The sequence below is a fragment of the Lepisosteus oculatus genome, chromosome 21 (assembly GCF_040954835.1).
Source record: "Lepisosteus oculatus isolate fLepOcu1 chromosome 21, fLepOcu1.hap2, whole genome shotgun sequence".
Taxonomy (NCBI): domain Eukaryota; kingdom Metazoa; phylum Chordata; class Actinopteri; order Semionotiformes; family Lepisosteidae; genus Lepisosteus; species Lepisosteus oculatus.
This window is the reverse complement of record NC_090716.1, coordinates 5,725,016-5,745,595: the sequence shown is the minus strand read 5'-3', so window position 1 is coordinate 5,745,595 and position 20,580 is coordinate 5,725,016. Positions and strand designations below refer to the sequence as shown.

General features: G+C 38.2%; 1 protein-coding gene across 15 annotated transcripts in view; it reads right to left on the bottom strand.

Annotated features, from left to right (window-relative positions):
• LOC102688419 (liprin-alpha-1) overlaps nt 1–20,580 on the bottom strand; it is a 42,347-nt gene that overhangs the window by 14,262 nt on the left and 7,505 nt on the right. For 9 of the 15 annotated variants that reach the window (XM_015338535.2, XM_069181472.1, XM_069181470.1 and 6 more), the window contains exons 3-17: nt 12,573–12,674; nt 11,599–11,763; nt 10,822–10,896; nt 9,682–9,783; nt 8,312–8,533; nt 7,858–8,004; nt 6,599–6,733; nt 4,769–4,852; nt 4,106–4,237; nt 3,820–3,882; nt 3,355–3,437; nt 3,017–3,167; nt 2,107–2,330; nt 797–1,034; nt 307–426 (exon numbers count right to left, since the gene is read on the bottom strand). In XM_015338535.2, coding sequence (XP_015194021.1) covers nt 307–426; nt 797–1,034; nt 2,107–2,330; nt 3,017–3,167; nt 3,355–3,437; nt 3,820–3,882; nt 4,106–4,237; nt 4,769–4,852; nt 6,599–6,733; nt 7,858–8,004; nt 8,312–8,533; nt 9,682–9,783; nt 10,822–10,896; nt 11,599–11,763; nt 12,573–12,674 — 2,043 coding nt within the window. The remainder of the gene's footprint in view (nt 1–306; nt 427–796; nt 1,035–2,106; nt 2,331–3,016; nt 3,168–3,354; nt 3,438–3,819; nt 3,883–4,105; nt 4,238–4,768; nt 4,853–6,598; nt 6,734–7,857; nt 8,005–8,311; nt 8,534–9,681; nt 9,784–10,821; nt 10,897–11,598; nt 11,764–12,572; nt 12,675–20,580) is intronic. The other 6 variants (XM_015338545.2, XM_015338546.2, XM_069181478.1 and 3 more) reach the window with 2 other exon arrangements.

The window sequence follows — 20,580 nt, the reverse complement described above, 5'->3', positions numbered from 1 at the left end:
CTAAAGATAACAGGCCATTTCCTCTTCAATCCCACCAAACAAAACACACACAGGAAAAAAAGATTGAAAGTCCGGGGGAAAAGTGGGCACCGTAGTTCTAATGGACAAAAAAGAATCTTGCAAAGAACAGCTTGAGGTAAAAATAGCACACAAACAAAAAGGCGTCTGGAAGAGATCAGAGGATATCAGAGCTTTGGCTCTGCTTGTAGGCCTGCAATTCTGAGCTTTATGCTGATGAAGAAAATATGAATACCCTTTGTACAAATATGACCCCAAGTTTCCACACATTGCTAGATTCATCTGTACCTGACAGCTGTGTGGAGAATCACAATATGGTAGGACTGAACTAGGACAGGGGCTCGAAGAATAAACTACATTCTGATGGGGCAGTGAGGTCTGGATTACATATGTATCATGGGATGTGGGCTACAAACAAAACAAAAAGGAACAAAAATGGTTTAATGGTATTACAGCTCTTTTTTTTTTTTTTTTAGAGAAACAAGGCAAGGAACAAACAGCATGTTAAAAAGTACTGTTCTCGGAAAACCAAAATCTAAAACAATGCTGCAATATTTCAAGGGAGTCAGAGATACAAAAAGTACACATCTATGAAAGAATGCTTACTGCCACAGAACAGAAAAAGGATCACTTGATAAGCAAACAGTTTAAGGAAAATAACTCCCATTTCTCATGCAGCAACAAATGTTAAAGATAAAAATGAGCTCCTTAGCCTAAAACAAGCATAGCTCACGCTTCAACACCACCGCACACACACGAAAGGGCTGGGTGAACGCACCAGGGTCATGACGCCGAGCCGGTCCACCTCCCGGGCCGGGCTGCGTGGGACTCGCCGAGGGGTGGAGTGCCCACTGCCGGGGGGAGAGGAGCCTCCCAGAGACGAGCCAGTGTAGGGCGGGAGGATGGAGCCCATGGACCTGAACCTGCCGCCGAGATTGTCTAAACTCCCACTGCCCACCCGGCTCTCGATCTCCTCGGCCCGCTGGGCCGTCGTCTCCTTCTCCTCCTGAATCATCCTGAAAACAGAGGCTCAGCTGTGAGCGGCTGGAAACAGATCCTTTCTGAAGACGCTCAGCGACAAGTAGATCCAAAAGACAAGAGTGCTGGGCAGCACAGACTGCCTGAACATGGCACCTTGTAAAGCCAGGGTCCAAAATTCAATTCCTTACGGGTTCCAGTGACTGTGTGAGCTGGGCAACTGGACTGCCCAGCTCTGACCTGACAAGAATTTCTCTGATCCCTATTCTAAACCCAGAATCGATGATGGGTCTGATGCAACAATAAAATGACAACTCAAAATTGTTGAAAACAAACATGGGCTTAAAAAACAGCAAACTAAAATTTAAAGCTTAATTTAAAGCCAAGATTAAACTTTAATGTCTTTTGGTCAGGTGTTCTCTTTGCTCATTCTGCAACGTGAGGTCTAGGATGTAAGGGTTTCGAGAAAGTATTTTTCAGCATTCAAATGACAATCACAGGTGTATTATAAAGACAAGAGAATCTGACTAAAAAAAGTGTTATACATCAAAATTTTTGACTACTTCTGTGTAGTACTTTACACACCCAATATCTGTACGTAAATCGTTTGTATCTTTCTATTTACTAAATAATAGATGTAAATTGTCGTGTGACCAATCTTCTAAAACACATCTGGCAATGAAAAATGTACAACTGGTGGGAATTCTTTAAAAGGGTTACTGACTTTAAAGACCAACTTATCTTGTCAGAGCATAGCGGTCTGGTCAATAATGAGACCTGTAAAGATAACCAGGTTGCTGCTGGAAGTGGTTTTAGTGAATCAGTAGGTGGTACTTCCCTCCTTGGACCAGAATTTGCTTGGCCCCTGAAGTTCCCATGGCACTATTCGAAAGATAAGGGGTGCTAAACCCAGTATAATGGCAAAATTCCACTTGGGGCTTGAAAAAAAATCTACCTAAATATCCCCGTTGATTCACTTGGTGAAGCATTTTTTTAAATTATTTTCCTCTTGAGCTGCTGACATAATGCCTAACGTGAGCTCCTGTGTGAGTGCTGCTCTCCTGCTTAAAGTGGTCTGGAATCCATTTAGCATTACTAAAGCGGTCATGCCTGATTTCATTGTTGATGGCATCCAATTGCTCTTGCAGCATCAGAGCCAGCGTCTGTGCATCGGCTTGGCCACTGGGGGAGAGGAGATCGACGGAGCTGAAGATGGTCTCCCTGTCGTCCTCCACGTCGGACATGTCCGCATCGCTCTCGAACGCCTGTGCCACGTTCGCCAGGACGTTGGCCTGCTGCACTCTTTCCCACTCCTGCTCATTTAGGGTCTGTACCTGATAACGCAGAAAAGCACAGCAGGTCTTTTAAACAGGCTCCGAGGTGGCCTTTTGAAGTCGAATTCAGACTAAGACATGCAGAGAATCTCACAATATGAACAACTCAGCAGTATGTGTAACAAAGCAGAATATTATTGCCCAAGAAGGCATCAAGTCCGATAAACTGCCCTGAACATAATACAAAACCAAAAGGAGTTTCTATTTACAAGCAGATAACACCTCACTTTACCTCTTTCTTCTCATTTAAAAAAAAAGGTCTGGGCCAAGTTCCTGGAATGAAGGGGCTGGAAACTTACGAACATTTAATACAATGTGACTAATATCTTTACAGTGTTTAATTATTCCATATGACTTACTTGCTTCTGAGGTCCCACAAGAAAGCAAAGGGAAAAACGTAAAACAATCATTTTCACTTGTTTGTTTTAACATTTCAAACAGAAGATCAATGAACTCGTCTTCATTTAAGCCAAGATACAGGTCACAAAGTTAATACATAAATGAAAAAAAAACAGAAGTGTATTTATTCATTCAAGACTATAGGTCTTATTTCTAATACTTGAAGAGAGAGTTTTTTATTATCCCCAAGGGGCTATTTGTTTTATAGCAACAGACTATTAAAAAAGCATGTATTAAATGGAATTTTTTATCTTTTTAAAGAGCGAGCCTTTTGAGCAGACCCTCACCTTCGAGGGCTCGTCTCGGAGAGCTGTCAGGCGTCCCTTCTGGGGGCGTCTCAGCACCATGGCTGTGCTGTAGTGATCCGCGTGACTGTCCATCATAGAGGAAGCCGATACAGGATACCTGAAGTCAGGTGTGCTGCCAAGGTGGGGCCGGCTAAGACGCAAGCATAGGGGCATTTTCAGAAGGAACACACGACACCAACTTTGTAGATTTGGTATTGGTATTTCTGTCAGAGAGCTGCTCCAATGAAAAATAGGGAATAGTAATGAAGTGCATTTATAGAGCACTTTTTATCCCCCAAAGGATCTCACAGCAAGGATTTATAAATGTTGTTTCTCACCCATGATGCAGCGATGAAGTGCCTCTTGCTCTTGATTGCTCATTTTCAGCCCTCATAGTTTCTATTTCAATAAGAAGTTGCTCCTAAGAGTCAGAAAAATCATAGTTGTAAAAGTTACTTAACTTTAAATTTGACATTGGCTATATTTTCATTGTACATTATGCCATGTAACTGTTCCTGGGTAATAACTTGTCTGAACAATTCCATATCTCAGGGGGGAAAAAAAAAGTACTTTTTTTTAGTTCCTGGATTTAGTTCCACTGTGAAATTAGAAAGAATGAGAATTACACAAAAGTCAGATTAAGGACATTTAAACAAGGCACTGTGTGAAAATCTTAATGCTACAAAATGACCCCAACTTACAGAAGCTCTAAATAAAAACAGTATGTAGAATTCAAAGGCAGAAAGCAAGGCATTCAAAGATAGAAAGCTCGGAAAACGTTCTTGCAGCAGGATATCAAGTACCTTCTCATGATGTGCTTCTTCAATGAGTTTTTTAGTGTGCTCCAGATCACGAAGGAGTGCATTCTAAATAATAACACAAAAATACTAATGTACTCACAAATAATCACTGTTACAGTTAAGTTACACACAAATCTAAAATTGTTTTTCAGGAGTCAATGACTTTTGGAAATATTTTCTCTTAGGTTTTAAAGAGCAGCATCTGTTCCTAAGGGCATGTTTCAAGTGACCCTACTGGTTAAACAGACCTCTGCAAATGTCCTATAGAATGGGATTTGGCAGTTTCTACCTTGTCTTCCAAAGCAGACATTCTCTCCTTTAGATGGAGCTGTAATCTCTCATTTGATTCAGAAAGCAGTTTATCCACAGTCTCTGATAACCGTTTATTGTGCTCTTCATTCATCTTTTCTCTCTGGCGTGCCTAGAAAATCAGAAAAAAAAACTGAACTCCCAAAAAAATTAAAAAAAGATCAAAACTAAGAAGGAAAAAAGTTTTTGTATCTTTTCTACTAATAATAAATGTACTATAAATTAAAGTTATGTTGAATTTTAAACTACACTAATCCTTGCTTAATTGGCATTCTACAGAACCTCAGTTTATAGTAAATCCATCATTGATGGAATATATATAACTTAATCTGAATAACTCACATGACCACAAACAATTAATCTCAATACTGCTCTCCTCTAAGTACCGTTTATGAAATCTATATGCATCCAACTGTTGAAATTATACCAATTTCTTCCATCATTGCAAAAGTACGTTTCAGTCATTATCAAAACTAACCCATCCACTGTTACAAAAAACACAGAAAAAAAAAGTGCAGGGCCATGATCACCAAATGATTTATTTTAATAACTCCATAGCCAAGCAAGACTGGAAGCATGCATGTTTTCTCAAGGAAATTGAGTGTTTGGGCTTCTTTTCAAAGGTGATTGGCCTATCGCTTACCCTCTGCAGCTCCTGGTTCTTCTCCTCCAGTTGCGCCTCCATCTGCCGTAGTCGCTCCTCTATATTCCCATGTCTCTCTTCCGCCTGCCAACAAAACACAGCACTGGTTTGAGCTTCTGACGGCTCCAGCCCACGGAAAACAGGCCGGGGCACAAGCACAATGCACTAGAAGCATGAAACAAGCTCTGTACTGGATGTGCAGTGCAAAACATAAAACCTGGCTTTAAAACGCATTATTTAGTCAGCATTTAAACATGTCAAATTAGTTGAAATGAGACAGAGGTGAAGGAATGCAATTTTTTCAAAAATACATCAGAGTCCAGAATCTTTTGGAAAAACTAGACTCTACCCATCTGTTCTTCAGTTCTGGATTCCCTGCTGAAATAACTGTGTTGCATCTGAAATGATTTAAAAAGGAAGAAAAAAAAAACAGCCCATGCTTAAACAGTAATTTTATCCATGTCAAACTTTGTATGCCGCAGATTGACAGACATTTCCTGAACCTCTGTATAAGTGGGTTGGCACACTTCCTGTCATGGTTCGGATTACGGAAAAAAAGGGGGGAAAAGCAGCAAGCAGCAGGCAAGCAGGGTATCTGGACATCATCTACCTTCCTCAGCATTGAAGCAAGTTCCAGCAACTTAGCTTCTTTAACCCCAGAGTCTCCAGACACAGCGGGATCAAACTACAGAAGCCAGAAAGGGTCAGTGTATATAGCACAGACCGGGAATACAAGAAGAGTTCAGACAAGCAGCTTTAATAGAACTAAAGCTTCAATTTAAGGACAGAAAAACCAAAAGCAAATGGATCACTGTAGGTCTGGGATGATTGCCACGCAAATACATTTTCCACAGATTGCCATTTATTACACTTTTTGTGGTGCACAGTGGGGGGGGTGGCTTTAATCCAAGCCTAATTTGAGAAAATGCATAAAACACTAGTATTTCTGGAAAAGTACTTTTTTTCAAACAGTTTACAAGAAAAGATTCAACATTTTAATGAAATTCCAAAACATGGGATATTAAGATGAGGTAATCTGCTCAGAAATGTTTTTCTAATCTTTAAAATCTTTTAACAAGATGACAAATCATGGTGAAGATTAATGCCTCTCAAAAAGGAATGAATTAAAATTGATCCAGTACTAAGGAACTGGGATGCATTTAAAAACAACTTCTAAAATAAGCAGGATCTTTAAGCTACACACTGACAATGGACTGCAGATTTAGTTACAAGACAGGAAGATGCTCAAAGTACATGAAAGTTAGTATATTAGTCCATGCATATTACACCAGCTCCAGCAAATATTGTTGTGTAACAATTTATATTCAAAAATGTTACAATATTTGAAGCATTAGACTCCATGCAAAGAACATGTACCAGCTCAGTCATGAAATAACAGCAACAATTACTTCTTAGGACTACTCTTAGCATCATTCAGAACACCTTAATGTTCAAACAAATGAAGAAAGTTAAATCTCAAGGCTCTCGATACCCGACAATCATACCTGGATAAAATCAGAAGTCCATTCATATCATTCACTGCTGTATTGCATATCTTGTATGAAAAATAGTTTTGTGTTTTAAGGTAAAGGTATTTTTAAATTGTGATATTCCACCTGGTTTTCATCAAGTGACAGAGAAGGGAAATGTGGCTTTTTAATCACTCTGGATTCTTTATTTTATTTTGAGGGAGTAGGTATGGCAAAATAAATGTCACCTCCCAGGGGTCAGAAACAAGAGGTAGGGGCAAAACAAAAGTACAAGCAAGTATTTAATCCTCTTAAAGTGAGGTAAAACTCCATTTTAAAGAATAGTGCTCCAATGACTCACCTTGGTAAGTGCTGCCACTCTCTGGGCTAGTTCGGCTTCTACCTCTGGTAAAGTCTCTGCTTTCCTCATCGTTTGCTGGAGTTTTTGTTCAGCCAATTCTAACCTCTCCTGTAACTGCCGGCTCTTCTCTTCACTCTGCAAACACAAACGTAATGGTTTGCTGTGTTAAAGCCCTGATTTGAAGACGTTTCCTAGAGGAAAAATAAAATACTTCGGATTGAGAAGAGGCTCCATTTGCAGGAGCACTTACTTAATTTTCTCCCCGTTCATATAGAATTTTAATGTCGGTAACTATGCAGTCAATGGAGATTAATTTATATTATGATAATGCTGAAAAATAAAACCTTGCTTAAAACGGACACTTTGGGGACTTTTCATTACTCAGTGTGGTTAAAAAATAAAGCCAATATTTTCTCTGGGACAGTCGCTGAAAAGTCTTCTCACAATGCACCATTCATTGGGAATTTGGGTGCAAAGTCTGATACAGTCTCATGGCTAGTCTCTGTGATTTTGCGAGCATCTTAAACAAATATTGCATTGAGAAGATTATTTAGAAACTGCTTTCATAAACGTTTTGAAACTGCTTGAATGCATTTACTGGATCCTAACACCTACAATTATTGCCAACACACCACAGGCCTTTCCTGCTTTCAATGGAAACTGTCAGTAGAGCTCTCTGCAAATTCTGACACCATTTTCCACCGATTAGCACGCAACATCGGCCTTAAACAGAGAAAATAACAGATTTCATAGTTTAAATAAACTTTTTTCTGTACACTAATTGTTTACTAAATAGCATATTTAATTCTTCGTTTGCTAAGAAGTTTACAGCAAACATTTTAGCATGCCTTTTTATTCCTTTAAGTGTAGCAGGAAAGACAGCTTTGCAAACTAAGCAAAAAAGAGCTGCCGATACCTGCATTTTCTATCCCCCCCCCCCCCTTAATTCCTGGTTGCCCTGTTTTGTTCTGCCTGATTGTGGTGCTTTCTTTTCAGTTTTGTGCTGCACTTAGAATTATTCCAACAGAAACAGCAACTCAGATTAAGCAGCCAATTAATAGTGGAACTCTAAAGTGTATCACACAATGCTCTGAAGTCCACAGGAAGAGGCTCATAACTAAAATCATGCTTTCCCTACAGTTTTTATCAAGGGTGATAAATCCCACCCACAGTAGGCAGCCTACAGTACATGAAATAAGTGAAAAGTTAACTTGAGCAGAGTGGCGGAGGGATCTAAAGCAAAATGATGTTTTAATCACCTGTCTGAACATCGCCTCTTTGTTAGCAATTTCATTTTCAAGTTTGTCATTGAGATCATGTACAGATGTGGCTTCACGTTGTGCAGCGAGGTAGCGTTTTTCAAGCGTTGTGATTCTCTCTTCCATATCTTCCTTCTGGGCCATGGACTGTTGATTCAAAGACAAAAAAAATCTGCAATGTTGATAAGGTGCAGGAAAGAACCACGCACATTTGCAAACAACAAAATCACAGCATATAAAAAAAAAGAGTACATACATTCTAATTGTTGCTCAAATCTTACAAAAAAATACAAAACGCCTGTTTAACATTTAACAAAAGTAACAATTCTACACCTTATTAAGATTTCAGAATTCTTCTAAATGCTTTTTAACTTTATAACACCCTTCTGCCACCATTTATTTTAAAGTTTTGAATTCTACTTTAGTTCTTTAAAACAAATAGACAATGTTTTACCTCTCTGATATCTCTCTGAAACTTAGTGTTCATTTCTTCAGATTTGATGAGATCCTTGCGAGCTGTATCCAGATCTTCTTCCAGTTCCACCACTTTGCTTGAGAGAGATGCTAGTCTCTCCTTCATTTGACTGAGTTCTTTGCTCTGCCTGTCTATTATTTCTTGAAGCTCTAGGACTTTAGCAAGATCTTCCTCATGGTTCAGAGATTCATCTGATGATCTCTGCATGAAAACAAAAACAAATAATGCTTAATTTCCTTTACCGGGAAATTAATTTTTACACAACCCTCCCCACCCCACTTTGTTTGTCCAAATTAACAAGAAAGCTACAACCCCAGCATAAGGACTGCTTGCCATCCAAGAAACATACAGAGACTTTATTTTTTTTGACTGGACAAAATAAGTCAATGGAGCTATACTTATTCAGAATGATGACTTGGAGAGTATTCATTTTTACATCAGAGTATTCACTGGAGAAATCCTATCCAGGTTTTGACCAGCCCCCTGGCCTGGAGTCCAGAATACCAGCCATTATGCCACACTGCTGCCCCATTGTAACACCCACCAATGTTTACACTGAACCCAGTACCCTGGATAAGGCATAGTGGTTGTTCTGGGTAGACCGAACCTAACATTTACAAATTAAAAAGGTACATATATGTTGAACTCAAGGATTAAGTAGGGAAGGAGCTCAGACTATATTGAACTAATTTCTATATGACCCATTGACACTTCGGCTACGTTGTTAATTTTAATCATTTAGTGACATTACTGCCAGTAGAGGGAGCAAAAACACATTAACGAGTTCTTATCTGTTCCCCACAGATCAATCCCATTTAAGGGCTCTTCCTAGTTCTATATTATCGTCTATATTAGGACTGTTCCTATTCATGCAAGGCATTATTTTAGCCAAGCAGAAATTCATAAGAATGCAAAATTAATGTATTTTCTTACAAAAGCTCTTGTTCCCAATTTTACAAAAAGGTAGTCAGCAGAGTAGTTATGGTCACCAACTGACACCAAACTTGCATTACACTTGCATTAAACTTACTGCACTGAGCATCAAGACTTTTCTTTTACCACACTGAAGATAGTCCGCGGTGATCTAACAACGATTTCCATAGCTTGTTCAATAATCACACTCAACTGTCTTACAGTTTATCAATCTGAACACACTGAACAGCTAAATCCGTCTAAACTAAAAATGCTCATCACCAGGTGTTACAGATGTTTTAAGGACTATTACTAATCATCACTGCTTTTGCAAGGATTATTATTTCTCAAAATCTGAACAATTAAAAATGGTAAGAAAAAACAGAAAATAAACTTTAAAGTGCTATGAGTTTTAAATGGAAATATTAGAACCTTACCTTTCCATTTGTGCTTGGTGTATTTTCAGCATCATGGTTTAACTCTACTGTTCCATCGACAAATACTTTCTTCTGGCTGTTCTGCTCCCTTAAAATCATCAGCTGTGATTCAACAAAAATGCATTCGAGTTATGAAAAAAGAAATTTAAAAAGTATAATTTACAAGTATAACACTGTAAATTTTATCACTGGTAAGGTTGGAAAAAGACCAACAGGGTTTTCTTTAAAAGACATAGTATTTTAGGAACTGCTAGTGTTTTTAAAGTCTCTTTGTGAAGTCTGTAACCGCAATTCGCACCACAGTTATGTGTTGGGATGCTGAACGTACAAGGCAATTTCACTAAACCACCAGTTAAAATCTTCAGCTGGCACACACGTGAGAAAGAGAGATGGCATTACTATTCAAAATGTGGTTACACTATTACTTCCTTGCTCAAAATCTTTTATATAGCCCAAATTGTTTCACAATATCCCACCACAAAATCCGACATGCCAAGATATCAGGAAGTTTGTATATAATTCTTCCGAATCCATTACGTAAGCCTCCATTGTTATTACAGAGTATGATCCAGGGAATATTCCTGTATTCTTTTAATTCTTTATCACTCTCTAATCCTTCTACCTGCTCTACAGCTCTATGAATTAAGGGTGTGTTGCATTTGATAGAATCTATGCAAACTGAGTTTTAAACAGTGCTGTTTGCCTTGTAAATTTAAAAGCAAAGAAACAGGACAGCAGGTTGCAGAGAAAACTGACTTCAGTTACAATGCTGCAGCAGAACCAAATAAAATGAAGATGTTGTGCCAGATAAAGGAAAAACTAGAACCGATTAGCAGATCATAAAAAGAAAAGAAAACTGGCTAAACTAGATCGTCATGAATTGTATTTTTCAACCTATGGGTGGATTTCTAGTGGTCATACAGGTAAGTGCGCTTATTAAATTTAATGACCGCCATCACTTAGCAACATGTTTCTGATGAGGTCTGATTATTCTTAATTACTGTGTAGTAACAAATGTAAACAATATTATTAAGAGCAACATAATCAGTCCCAGTGTATACACACATTAAAACGATTTGTTCATCCTAAAATCAAATTTACAGATAATACTAAAGCGAGTGATTAAGATCAGGCACTTACTTCTTTGTGTGAAGACGCCAGCTGTTCTTCCAATGCACTACATCTCTCTAATGCAACACGCAATCTTTCCCTTACCTGGACAGGAAACATGTTAACAAGCCAAAGCAAAGAGACTGTTAACCATGTACTAGATTGCATGAAGGAAGAAAAACATGGGAGGAAACAAAACAAACTGCTGCATGAAGCAGAAGCTGGTCACAAGACATAAAAACTCAGATTTGGATCTAGGACAGTAACTGGGGAAAAAAAAACAAAAGCTAATACCTCAACACATCAATGTAAACTAAAATCGAATTAGTGACTACTATAATCATATTCCAAATTTTAAATGCTAATTTTTTCAAGAACATAATTCAATAGAAGCTATGAATGACATCAAGACTGACATTTTCGCATTTTCCTCCATGGTTAAATCGGCCATCTAATCCATGTACCATAAAAAGTTTTCCCCACAGGGAAGATAAAAGGACAAATAATTCACAACCACATAAATTAACATGTAGTAAAGGTTAAAATAAAAGAATATATTTCAAATGGAAAATATGCTATACATACAAAAAATAAAAAGGTCATAGAATTTTAAAAAACTATTTAATACGGCAGAGCTTTTTTCCTGAATGTATTTGTAACTGTTTAACGTAACGTCACTTATAACTGAAACTACATCAAAATTTTATTAACATCCACCACAAACCCCATACATATTATCAGGAAGAAGCTATTGCTTCTTATAACCAAATAAGGGGTTTATACAATATAGATCAAGCCATGAATTACCTTTTCATCTAAAGCTTTGTGGTGTTCAAATAAAGACTTTAGTGCTTTGAGGACTTCCACTTCACTGGATACCCCTGCTGGAGACTGTGCTTGTCTTTTCACTACCGTCATTCTGAGAGAGCGCTCGTGCCTGGAGACAAGGCACTCCAAGTGTTCTAAAAGCAGCTGCAAAAACCAAATAAAAAACAAAGGCCACACAAACAGGATTTAAAATACATGAGGATGCTACCAGTGGCCAGAACAGTGACTTCCAAAATCTGTTATCATGATTTTCATTTTTATATGCACGGTAAAAAGAGGATAAAAACTCCAGTGACCCGAAATAAAACCTACTAAATTAAGCTGAAGGGCAGCACCAGAAGCTGTATAAAAAGCCTTCCTACACAACTGCAATTTAAGTGCCTAGCAAAGCTGCACTTCCTACACATTATGGGATACTTAAATACACTGGGATATTTAAATAGCTCCTGTATGTATGTAAACAAAAAGTGCTTGAAGAACAGTGCTGAAGCAGAGGTCTTCAATCCACACAACAGTTACCATACTCTAATTAGTAGCTAGATTTTTCTCAGAACTGCCCACCCAAGTCCCCCTTTCAAATGGGTCCCAGACCGTCTTCGTAGATCACCAGAACTTCCTGTCAATCCAAGATTGGCTTCAGATGGAATCTAATTATATCTTCCTCCGATATTTTCAAACCAGACAAAATCCATGCTTAGGATACCGGTCTCTTAAGACATGTCAGCAAAGGTGACTGAATACAAAGTGCCTAGAATGTCTTATGATCATCATTTAACCTTTACCATGGAATGTCTAATCAAAATTGATGAACATGCATCAAATCATACCCACACTCATTAAGCCAAGGTCATGATCAGTTCAAGGTTAATCCATGCAGGCATTCATCTTTAAACTTCCTATTGTATGAAAAGCTGACTGCATGGCCTGGTTAAAATTTACAAGCAGTTACTGACCCGTGTGTTGTTTCTTTCAGCTTTCAATTCAGAAATTTCTTCTTCTCGTTCAAGTAGTTGTTCTCTGCATACATTAAGTTCTTTAGTAAGCGCTGCAAACTCCTGAAAGCACAAAATGTACCACAGATAGTCAAGTTGAGAAGCTACAAAACTGCAAAAGCTAAGTCTAGAAAAGACCACCCGTACAGTAGTATTTTAAAAGGCATTTCTAAGAAAAAAAGCTAAATACAAACAAGTATGGGCATATTTCTCAGGTGGAAATAAGATCTGAAAGCTGTGATTAGAAATAGGGTTAAAATGTTATTTTTTGCATTATCATGTACAGAGAGTGCCAAGAAAATCTGTGGACTGTCTGCTTCTTGCTGCTTTTTCCCCCAAATGGATGGATTTAACCAAGATAGCCTAGTTACTGAACAATTATCAAGGTCTCTTTAAACAATTAAGAAGGCCACAGAAACCACAAAAGATCACAAAATAACACACAACCACGTGTAAATTGTAAAGGGTGTTGCAATTGCATGCACAACACACAAACCAGGCTGCACAATTTTAGAATTCATGTTTTACAAAAAGTAAAAGCACTACAGCTATTTAACACATTTCAAAAACAGATATTTAATCAGAAAAAATGCTTCTTTTTGGATATTTCATACTCAATGCCTTAAAGTGCAAGGGTAAAATTCTTGGCGTTTTGGAGAGTCTCTATTGTGCAGAAAGTTGTGCTTTGTTTTTCTGAAGTCAACAGGTATATAGCTTGTTGTGAAAGCTTTCAGTCACAAGTGTTGAAGCAGCGCTGACGTACTGGATTCAGAACATATAAACCCTCAGGCAACACCAGTTCCTGTGCAATTACCCAAGTGTAATGTTGCATTTATTTTACTATGTTAACCGCACCCTCTACCTCAGAGAATGTGACCATTTTTCCGCCCAAGTTCTGTGTAGTGAATAAACAAAATGAAACAAAAGCACAACACTATGATGCATTTGTATCCTTACAGGTACAGGAGGGAAAAAATACCACAGCCTAAATGTTATTGCAATTGTTTGATTCACTTCACTATACATTTCACATCTATGTTTAAGATAACCATTCAACTCATTTTAGGTAACCAAGTTTTTATTTTTATTTCTGAACAGTCAAGACCTCACACTTTGTACATTCCTGTCTCTTCAGGTTCACATAACTAAGACGTTTTGTAAGATTTTACGAAATCTTGTTTTTACTTCCCTGAATTAGTTAAGAATATACAACAAATCTGCTTTTTCCCCTACCAAACTTACATTTGGATCTAACTCAGCTATGTTTTTTTTTTAGATTCAGTCCACAAAAACAAGAACTTTATTGTTCTGAGCTGTACTTTGGTGCAGTTTAATCCAAGGCAAAAAATAGAACCCCAGACATACATAATTATCCCATTCTTTGACCTTCAAGAAATGGTATTTCAGATTCAGATTTCTCAGAAATCTCATCCAACCCTTGAGAAACATTACACAGCAGTTCTGAAACCTTTCACAGGTCTAATGAGTCAAATAGCATTTGGATGCACAGAAAAGTCAGTAAAAGAAAACAGTAAACTAAACAGCGGAGTCCCCTAAATTGGTATTTAAGATGCACAATTCATCTGGCTACTTATAATTTAGCCATTACAACACATGGCCAATATATCCCCATGCTGAAGCACATCTGAGCTGTGGTCTGAGTTTATAGCCAAGTGTAAATCCTGAAAAAAATCCATATTCGGTAATAATCCTTCCCATGATTGGTATAAAATTATTAAAATATGGATCATGGTTTAAATGCAACATTTAATATTAAGGAAGACCTAAGTAAATCCTAATCATATTGTTAAAGAACTACCACACAGTTTTGTGGCGAGTCCAATCCTATCCATGTTAACGCAGAAGAATCTCTTTTCAGGTCACTCTGTGAGAGGGGAACTGCAGAGACAGCAGTTCAGTTCAAGGAACATTTCTGACCTTGGCGCCCAGCCAGCAGGGAATACTGAAAAACTATTCATGGCATGTTGGAGTGCAAATCTGTTTGCTTTCAAGACTTTAGGGAAGAGCTCAGTGGTTTACAGAAGTGGCCTGCCTGGTAATCCAAAGAGTATAAAAAATACTGCATGCTCTTAAAGAAATAAGACCACATTTGACTGGTACTACACAATAACAGCTATAGAATGCACATTTAGATGTGTTGTTTTTAAAATAAGAGAATACTGTATAAAAATACTTTCAAAATAAAATCCTATTAAGCTACTTTACAGAACAATAACACATGTGCAGGGGTTGAATTTATGTGTAACTAAAGACCACTCAGTTTCCAAAAAACAGCTTAAGTGTTAACGATACAGTAAGAGGAATGCTAAAAGCACTAAAGCTGGTCTGTCTGGAGAGTGAAAGAGGCCACAAGCTGAAATGATGTACAAGCTCATATGTCTAGCAACAAAAACTTTAAAGTCGGGTATTTAAAAAAAACACTACATAAACACTTCCTAAAGGCAGTGTGGGGTCTAATTTATTATACTGGAAAGTCGCTAATGGGGGGAGATCCAAGAACCACAGTACTATATTTCTTCTGGGTAAAACTAGAAGTGATCTTTATTTATAAAAAGAGAACAGACACATAATGTGGCCCTCAAAAACAGCTTTTTGTCAGTTTTAAATGTGAAGGAGGCTAGGTCTTCCGGATTAAAAATGAATCTTGGCAAAAAAAAAAAGGCACATCATGAGTTTTATTTGTATATTACAGACCTTAATTTTGTTGGACTGCTGTATCCTTGCTTAGAAACAAAAATCGTCCGTCACATCCAAGACAATACAGCAACAGCACCCCAGATGAATGTGCCCCTTTCCGTTAAGCGGAGGTCACCTATGAGCTCCAGTGAGGGTGATGAGTAGAGGTGTGTCTGCAGTCTCCAGGCACAAGCCATTACAATGCAATCAAAAAGAGGCAGCAATGAGGCACCAGCGAAAGCAAGTTTCTCCTCTGTCAATGGCCATTCTCCTGGGGGGATTAAATTTACAGCTGTGTACAACAGATGATACTATACTTAAGCCTTTATTTCCCTGCAGCCAGGGATTCATTACATAAAGGAAGGAGGAGGGGACAGCTCAGTGAAGAGGTGTTGTGGATCAATTTCCTCCTAGCTTGATGGGAGCAGGGTCACAGGACATACATTTTAAAAGTGCCCTAATTGTTTCTTTATACAGGGAAGGGAACAGGCTCCTTTCTCTTTAATAAAAATTAATAATATGCAATATGAGAGGGCTACATTATTTTAATGTTCTGTTTAACAGTAAATATGTATAGAATAGAAGGCTGTCCAAACCTAAAAATGATTCCTATTTTATTAGGAAGTATTGCATGGGCAATTCAGGCTTGAGGATTCCAAAAAGCTTGTTGAAATGGCAAGAGCCAAGCCTCAAGAGCCTGCTTAAAATACATGTATGCTTGCTTGTACCATCACTTTCAAGCTAAGAGCATTAAAATAAAGAGGTATTTAAAGATCTTGTGGTCAGTTATCTGCCAAGTGAATGTCTCTTGAATACTTAACTGTTCTCCAACCCCGCAGACATCCTAATAAATAAATTACACAAATAAAACCCCATCCAGGCATCCATTGCTTCTTAAAGTGACAAGCTTTCTTACTGCTCTGTTTGGATACATTACGCGGCCATTGGTGCAGTCAGGTACAGTATACTGAATACAGTACAGAGCCCCTTCATAAAATATGCATTGGAAACCACATAAGCTAATGAGAGACAGTTTTGTGTTGGCTCTTCGGTGCACAGATGTTATCCAGGTACGTGCCTTTCTACATTACAAATCAACTACCTACCAGACAGTCCTTCACTACCTTCGTAAAAGTTCACATATTCAGTTAGAATCTTTTTGTAACGATGTAGTAGGTGTATATTGAAAAAAGCTACAGTATTTTGATTACAACGTTGCAGCAGAGATACCTGAAAATAAAGTAAGAAGTCCCCAGAAAAACATAAAAATGAAGAAATGTATTGTTTTTATGCTTCAACAGCAAACAATACCTACTAGGGCACTCATTAGAGCCTAGTGTCTTTATAATGGTTCTGCATTTTTATTCCAAGCATGAAAATCGAAAAACAATGAGAAAATCTGCAACGTAACCTAGAAATACATCACTAGGTGTGTTTATTTTATCCTCTGCCTTTTAATTTTTTCACATCAGTGAATATTTGTTGAGGCTGCAGAAGTAGAACAGGGGAGCTCCAATTCAGAGCAGTATTGCACACAGACTATAGTATGAGTTTGCCATCGAGAACAAACATCTGGTTACTGCACATTTAAAACCACACAAACTGCTGGACCACAACTAAAAAAAAATACCGTATGTCACTCCAGTACAGTAGATTTATTGTTTTAATTTCGCACAACTTCTTAATTTATATCTTGTGAAATCTTTTGTACCATTGGACTTTGCAGTTCTTATATGGCTGAAAACACAACACTGCAAATGTTAAGTACAGAGAATACTATTAAGATCACAGATACAGGGGCTTCTGAATTTCCAATTTTCTGAAATAATCAAAGAAAAAAAAGGTATCAAATGGCCACTAAAAACAATTTACTATCATAACTGTAAAGACTTGGCACATCACGTATTTACACACGTGGGAAAAAAAGTGCTTTTCTTATTTAAAATAACTTGTTCGTTCAAAGCTCCCACAAGTGCTAAATCAGCAACTGCGAACGATCTCGACTCGGTAAAACCCTCCGAGTCGTGCACACACCGAGCGCCGCAGTGCCCACAGCTCATCGGCATGGCACGCCCAGATCATGCCAACCCCCAAACAGCAAGAACGCCACTACGATCGCATGCCTGCCATCTGAGGGACCCCAATTCAGTTAGCTACCCGTTTCTGCGATACAGTCCATGTCTTGACAAACCACGCTGGCCCCAGCGTTTGTAAATGAACTTTCATATATAACACATTTAGAGCAGTTCACTAGAATGTCCTTGGTGGCAACAAGAAAAAGGTCTAGAGATATCTGTAGCCTTAATCCACGTACCATCTAACGATCAGACATTATGCACAGTCCAGAGAAACTATAAACTGGAACAGGATGTTTTGAAGAGGATCCTTACAAAAGTATAGCAAAAACTAGTAAAAAAAATGTCTTCTACAAAGCGTCTGTAAGGCCTAAGATCAGCTGAGCTCACATGAAAAGTAACTTTCAGGCAAAATTAAGTGACCATATGGGATGATTTGCAGTTATGGCATTTTGCTGTTCATAAAACTGGCAGAGTCTGAAAATCCAACTGAACAGACAGCATTTTTTTTATACTAGTCTCCTCCTTAGGACTCTTGCTGAAACGCAAAAAAGTTGAACATGAAAAGAAAAAACAAAACCTCAAAGCAATTCAACATTACAAACACCATCTGTGTTTGAAGCTTCTCTCTGTGCACTGTGCACTTCTGTGTTCCAGCCAGCCAGCTGAAGAAAAATGCCTGCTCTGTAACTCTTACCTGAACTGTATTTTGACCTGTTATTTTTTGCCATGGTGCTTCTTTACCAACAAACAATTCTCCACAATTAAAAAAATAAAATCCACCTTCCCTTTAAAGTAGAGAAACAAAATGTCAAAATATTAGGGGGGGTTTGCCAAGTAGCAGGTAGCTTTTTAAGAGAGTATTTGAGTCACACAGAGCAGTCTTTTAGTCCTTGAGTTTAAACCACAACGGAAATTTATTGAGAAACAAAAATAATGCTCTCTAATTAATCCAGATAGAATATCTGTTCCGACATGCCACGATGACTCAAATCATGACAGAATCCGTGACGGAATTCAGGTCTGAAAAAAGACCAACAGCTAACTTTGGCAGATTATGTGGCTGCAAGCAATACCTGACTGTTTCAGAATCTTAAGTCATGAAAAGGTTGTGTGGGTAGTGCACCATCCTGTTAAAAAAAAAAACTCTTCCAAAGCACACGTGCAAATGGATTTTGTGACCAAGTACCACCAGCAGCTAGACCCTTTGACAAATGCAGTTCTAAGGATCTGAATTCAACATGCATATTTTTCAACCTTGCTAGTTCCAGTGGTGCATCAGACTAGCTGATACATTTGAAATAAAAAAGACTACTAAACAAAAGTGACCAGCCCATAGAAAGAAAATAACTATTCTTGACAGCCTGGGCCGCCACACTGTGCCGAGAGTAAATGACTCTCAAGACAAAAACCAGGTAACTACTGCCAGAAATCTCACAGGCAGGAATCTGTACTGGACAGACAACACGGAAACCATTTTTTTTTTCGCATTCATGTTATGAAACAGAAATCAGATTTGGAGTTAAAATAAACAAAAAATGTTTTCTTGGAGAGTTTTTCTTCAGGTATTCGGATTAGTCCATTTCTGTGTTGTACCCATTCACTTTCTTTTTTGAATACTTTCCTTAATTCAACATGATTTGTAAAAGGGCTGCAATTCAGGAAACATGCTCACATCATACACCCCAGAACAGCAGCGCCTCATGTTTATTTTATGCAGTAAGCACAGCAAAGTGATTGTTCTGGTGGCAATATCCATGGAGGGTGAACTACTCAGTCTGCCCCAAGAAAGAAAAACCTTCCAGGCCTGAGCAGTTTACAGAGCAGATGTCTTACACTTTTCAGGGAGGGAATGAGAACTTGGGATATTCAATAACAAAGTGACCAAAGGTAAAACAAACAATTGAAGTTATACACCTAAAAATAGTCTAGGCAGGATCTGATTTACTCGTTCAACAAAAAAAAGTCATTGTGAAACTATAAATGCCTTAAATACACGCTTATGAAAACTAAATTAGCAAAAGCCTGTGACCTGCTTAGTGATTTTTTCAGACAAAACCACATCTGTCAAACAAAGGAGTTTCCACTCCGACACCAAAACACAGCCGCAAAGTTGCTGGTTTTTTACACAGCCGGAGGTGAGGATCTAACCTACAGTTAATTTAAAGAGCAGATAAACAATTAACATTTTATAAAAAGCTCACTGGAGAGACAGATGTTAACATGAAAATGTATTTAAAATGGAAAATGCATTGCAAGCTTGAGATGCTTAAGGGCTGCTCAGAATATTCCGCTGCAATTAGCACAACAAACTACAAGTCATGAAACCATTTAAAGTTTAGCCATTAACATCCCCCCCCCCCCCCCCCCAACACTCACAAGAATCTATTTTGATAACGACACATTTCTAGAGGACAGTAGGTTTTCCTCTCAATTTCTAACATTGGTGCACAGTTTTCACTTCAGGGTTTTAAAACGGGGACTGAAAGAAAGAATAGTCTTTTGCTTTCCGTGAATGAACTTGCTGCATATGACGTGGGCCCCAAATCATGATCGATTTCTAGCAAGTGGAAACTATTTAAGATGGAGAAATATGGGCAGACACACGATCCAGTGGGGAAAACATGTGCACTGCTTTATTGGGGTCTGCACAACCCATTTTCATCTTTCCATAAACCCTGCTTTCATCTTCAGCTCTCATCACAAGACTAATTAGTCTGTTCCCTCTTCTGACTAAAAAAAAATAAATCACATGAGGTGTGCTCTATTCTCTCACAAGCACAAAGACCACACTGTGCTGTTAGAAACAAACGCAGAATCTCAGACCTCAACGAGATTTAATCCCTTTTAATTTGTCAGTCAGGGGAGGCTCATGAAAATTTGCACATTGTGGGTTAAAACGACAGTAGGGCAGAGTGGATTATACAGCCTTAATCCCTATTTACTATATTTACATTCAAATTCATTACTGCCCCCCCCAAAAAAAACAGCAAAATAATCAAGCTTAAGTCCTTGTGGCCCATTACAGTAAAACAGTCTCACACGGCAATCCCACAGTTTACATAACTACTCTTTCTGTGCAATTCACGAGAAAACAAGGCATTTGTGAATCTATTTGAATCTAAGAAGTCCTGGGCTTCACAATAACTACTGCATCGTCAATCCCCGTGACATTCAACATACATAACACTTCATGC